Genomic DNA, 4,393 nt, shown 5'->3' with positions numbered 1-4,393 from the left:
CCTGAAGTGGGACTTTTATTTTGACATACGGTTCTTACTTCACATCATTTCTGTTAACATGCCAGTGTCCTTATCAAATAAACTTTCCCCAAATAAACTTTCCCCAAATAAAATACTCAAACAGGCTGAAAAGAAAATCTTCTGTTTGGAGATTAAAAGAGCCATAAATATATAGTCCTTTTTTTTTTTACTTTAAAATTGAAATGGACTTTTATTGCATCCATTCGCAGACGGCCATCGTGTAATCCTGTCGCTTCCTTCACATCATTCCTACCTTTCATGTTTACATGCAGAGCTGCACGGAAAAGCTCAGGGTTTATTAAATAAACGTTCTAATCATATACACAATAAAGCATGATGAGCATGACCGCCACACCATGCGAGAAGACATTAGGACCCAAAAAGAAAAGCGAGAAGAAGATAGCATCCAAAGAGGAGTACAGATTACTGTCCAATATCATGGGAGTGATGAATAACTTGAGGAAACAGGTAAATATCATCAGATATCTGACATATGCATCACATAATATGAAGTTTCTGACATATGCATGACATAACCTGACGTATGTGATATATATGCATCATATAATCTGAGATATCTGACATAAAGCCTATCCATAATAAAATATGTGATAACATCGTCTGATATCTTTACATAGTAAATGTCTTATAATAAACTGAAAATAGATAACAGGTAAATTTATGTTTGCTTTATTTAATTTTTATAATTTATATATTTTTAAACAATTATTATTTTTTAAAATATTGGTCTTGAAATTAATTGTTATTATCATGTCTATTTAATTTCTATTTCTCTTTTTATTTTATATTAATCACAAAATAACTATTTGTGGGTCATTATTGCTGATATTTTAAATATATTGCTGATATGATATATATATATATATATACATCTTTTTTTAAACATATTTTTAATTAATACAATTTTTTACATATTTATTTATTATTATTTTTTATTTTTTAGTTATAATGATGAGAACATAGAATAGACAGTATAGAATAATTGTGATAATGAGATAAATGGTTTGGATTTAAACATTTAAAGCGATATGTATGGATGCCTGTGCATGTATTGTGTCTAATGCACTGCGTGACCTTTGACCTGTGCTCAGGGAATCCTCTGTGATGTGGTCCTGGTTGTGGATGGGAAACACATACTGGCACACAGAGTCGTGCTGGCCGCCGCGAGCCACTTCTTCAACCTCATGTTCACATGTGAGAAAAATTTCTGCCCGATACTTTCTGAGTTTATAATCTAAATATACAGGTGAAACTCAAAAATATGGTGCAAAAGTTCATTTATTTCAGTAATTCAACTTAAAAGGTGAAACTAATATATTATATAGACTCATTACATGCAAAGTGAGATATTTCAAGCCTTTATTTGTTATAATTTTGATGATTATGGTTCACACAGCTTATGAAAACCTTTTCACTTTGGGGTTTTCATAAGCTGTAAGCCATAATCATCAAAATTATAACAAATAAAGGCTTGAAATATCTCACTTTGCATGTAATGAGTCTATATAATATATTAGTTTCACCTTTTAAGTTGAATTACTGAAATAAATTAACTTTTGCAGGATATTCAAATTTTTCGAGTTTCACCTGTACACTGGTTATTATGGTTATTATGGTTTGAGCAGTTGTAGATGTTCTCCAGGTCTGCTCAGGGTTGCGTTAGCTTAGATGTTTCCAGATGTTCACAGAAGCATGTAAGAGGAACCCTGCTGTTTTGCATGTGCAGCCAGTATGATGGAGGCCACGAACCACGAGGTGGAGCTTGGAGGAGCGGAGCCAGAGATCATCGAGCTGCTGGTGGAGTTCGTCTACACGGCACGGTGAGGCTGACAGAAAGACCTCACACACACACACACACACACACACACACACGCATTCATAATGCTTATACAGTGCTTAGCTAAGTGAACACACACATGCTAAAGTTGACTAAAAAGAGGAATAAAAAAATCATCTTTTGGAAATTGATCTTAATGGCTTAATTAAAAAAATGAGGAAAACTCCAACCTTTAAGGACACCAATTTTCTTTGTGAATGAATAATGTATCGTAAATAAATAAATGTTCTTTACTTAAAATACAGGGGTCATAAGTCCGGAAACCCCTATGTTAAATTCCCATAGAGGCAGGCAGAGTTTTATTTTTAAAGGCCAGTTATTTCATGGATCCAGGATGAAGTTCCCTTGGCCTTTGGAAGTAAAATATCCGCACATCATCACATCATACCTAGAGATCGGCATGGGGAACTTTCCATAAGATCATCTCTCAATGCAAATCAAACCAGCTATAAGGCGAACTGAAATAAACCCATGCCGATCTCTAGGTGTGGTGAAGGGTGTGTGATGATCTGCGGCTATTTTACTTCCAAAGGCCGAGTGAACTTTATCCCGGATCCATGAAATAACTGGACTTTAAAAATAAAAATCTGCCTCTCTATGGGGGTTTAAAGGGATACTCCACTTTTTTTGGAAATAGTCTCATTTTACAACTCCCCCAGAGTTAAACTGTTGAGTTTTACCGTTTTTGAATCCATTCAGCCGATCTCCGGTTCTGGCGGTACCACTTTTAGCATAGCTTAGCATACATCATTGAAGTGGACAAGACCATTAGCATTTCTAAAAAAAAAAATGACCAAAGAGTTTCGATATTTTTGCTATTTAAAACTTGACTCTTCTGTAGTTACATCGTGCACTAAGACCGACGGAAAATGTAAAGTTGCGATTTTCTAGGCTGATATGGCTAGGAACTATACTCTCATTCCTGCGTAATAATCAAGAAACTTCACTGCCGTACCATGAGTGCAGTAGGCGTAATGATATGACGCAGCGCCTGAAAATAGGCTATTTTTGAGAAATGCTAATGGTCTTGTCCACTTCAATGATGTATGCTAAGCTATGCTAAAAGTGGTACCGCCAGAACCGGAGATCGGCTGAATGGATTCAAAAACGGTAAAACTCAACAGTTTAACTCTGGGGGAGTTGTAAAATGAGCCTATTTCCAAAAAAAGTGGAGTATCCCTTTAAGGAAGAACATTTATTTATTTACGCAACCCAATCACACTAATTGTGTCTCTATAGCAAGCGTTGTGTTTATCGTGCAATTTATACGCGAAAATGAGTTTTTAGGTGCATATGATTGATACGCATGGGTAGGTTTAGTAGTGGTGTCGGGTGCGTGTGTATTATACGGTTGGGTAGGATTAGTGGTGTCGGGTGCGTGTGTATTAAACTCAATAAAGTGCGTATCAAATGCACGTAAAAACTCACTTTCGCGTATAAATTGCACGATAAACACAACGCTTGCTATAGAGACGCATTTTCATGAGATCAGGCTGATTTACGATACATTATTCATTCACAAAGAAAATTAGTGTCCTTAAAGGTTGGAGTTTTCCTCATTTTTTTGTAATTAAGGCATTAAGATCAATTTCCAAAAGATGATTTTTATTCCTCTGTTTAGTCAACTTTAGCATGTGTGTGTTCTCTTAGCTGAGCACTGTGTTTGATCTCAGAATCTCAGTGAACAGTAATAATGTCCAGTCTCTGCTGAACGCTGCTAACCAGTACCAGATCGAGCCGGTGAAGAAGATGTGTGTGGATTTCCTGAAGGAGCAGGTGGACGCCACCAACTGTCTGGGTGAGACGTCGCCATCTCTATTTATTTTCTTTTCTTTTTCATTTAACCTTTATTTAACCAGGTAAGCACATTGAGAACACTTTCTCATTTACAATGGCGACCTGGCCAAGATAAAAAGCGCAGAGGTACAAAAAACACAAGTTACACATGTAATTTACAAGACAAAGAAGTACACAGTAAACATAGAAAATTAATATGTAATATATCATATCTGTTTAATTCCCATTTCTCCTTTTTATTATATGATTTCTATTAATTACAATATACAGTAATTATGTTTCTGTGAGTTATTATTGCTGATATTACAGGTGAAACTCGAAAAATTAGAATATGGTGCAAAAGTTCATTTATTTCAGTAATTCAACTTAAAAGGTGAAACTAATATATTATATAGACTCATTACATGCAAAGTGAGATATTTCAAGCCTTTATTTGTTTTAATTTTGATGATTATGGCGTACAGCTTATGAAAACCCCAAAGTCAAAATTAGAATATTGTGAAAAGGTTTTAAGCTTGATAAGCTATAGGTGAAACCAGAACTGGACACTTTATAATTTGCATTTAAGAATGTCAACACTGGTAGAAAGTGAACGGTCAGTGTGAAGTATTGTGTGTCTGTACACTGCAGATATACGTGCTGTTGTGATTGGCTGTCTCTTCTGCAAGGCATCAGCTCATTGGCCGAGTGTCTGAACTGCCCTGAGCTGAAGGCGTC

General features: G+C 35.4%; 1 protein-coding gene across 1 annotated transcript in view; it reads left to right on the top strand.

The window, feature by feature from the left end:
- The first annotated feature begins 287 nt into the window (after positions 1–287).
- Positions 288–4,393, top strand: part of klhl7 (kelch-like family member 7) — a 16,587-nt gene continuing 12,481 nt past the window's right edge. The window contains exons 1-5 of the mRNA XM_056243739.1: positions 288–489; positions 1,134–1,236; positions 1,769–1,862; positions 3,553–3,677; positions 4,345–4,393. The exon at positions 4,345–4,393 is cut by the window's right edge and continues 127 nt beyond it. Of these exons, the coding sequence (XP_056099714.1) occupies positions 355–489; positions 1,134–1,236; positions 1,769–1,862; positions 3,553–3,677; positions 4,345–4,393 (506 nt within the window). The 5' untranslated portion in view covers positions 288–354. The remainder of the gene's footprint in view (positions 490–1,133; positions 1,237–1,768; positions 1,863–3,552; positions 3,678–4,344) is intronic.

This window comes from Rhinichthys klamathensis, unplaced genomic scaffold, assembly GCF_029890125.1.
Source record: "Rhinichthys klamathensis goyatoka isolate OS25496 unplaced genomic scaffold, OSU_Roscu_1.1 h1tg000835l_1, whole genome shotgun sequence".
In the NCBI taxonomy this organism is placed as follows: domain Eukaryota; kingdom Metazoa; phylum Chordata; class Actinopteri; order Cypriniformes; family Leuciscidae; genus Rhinichthys; species Rhinichthys klamathensis.
This window is presented reverse-complemented; position numbering and strand designations above follow the sequence as displayed.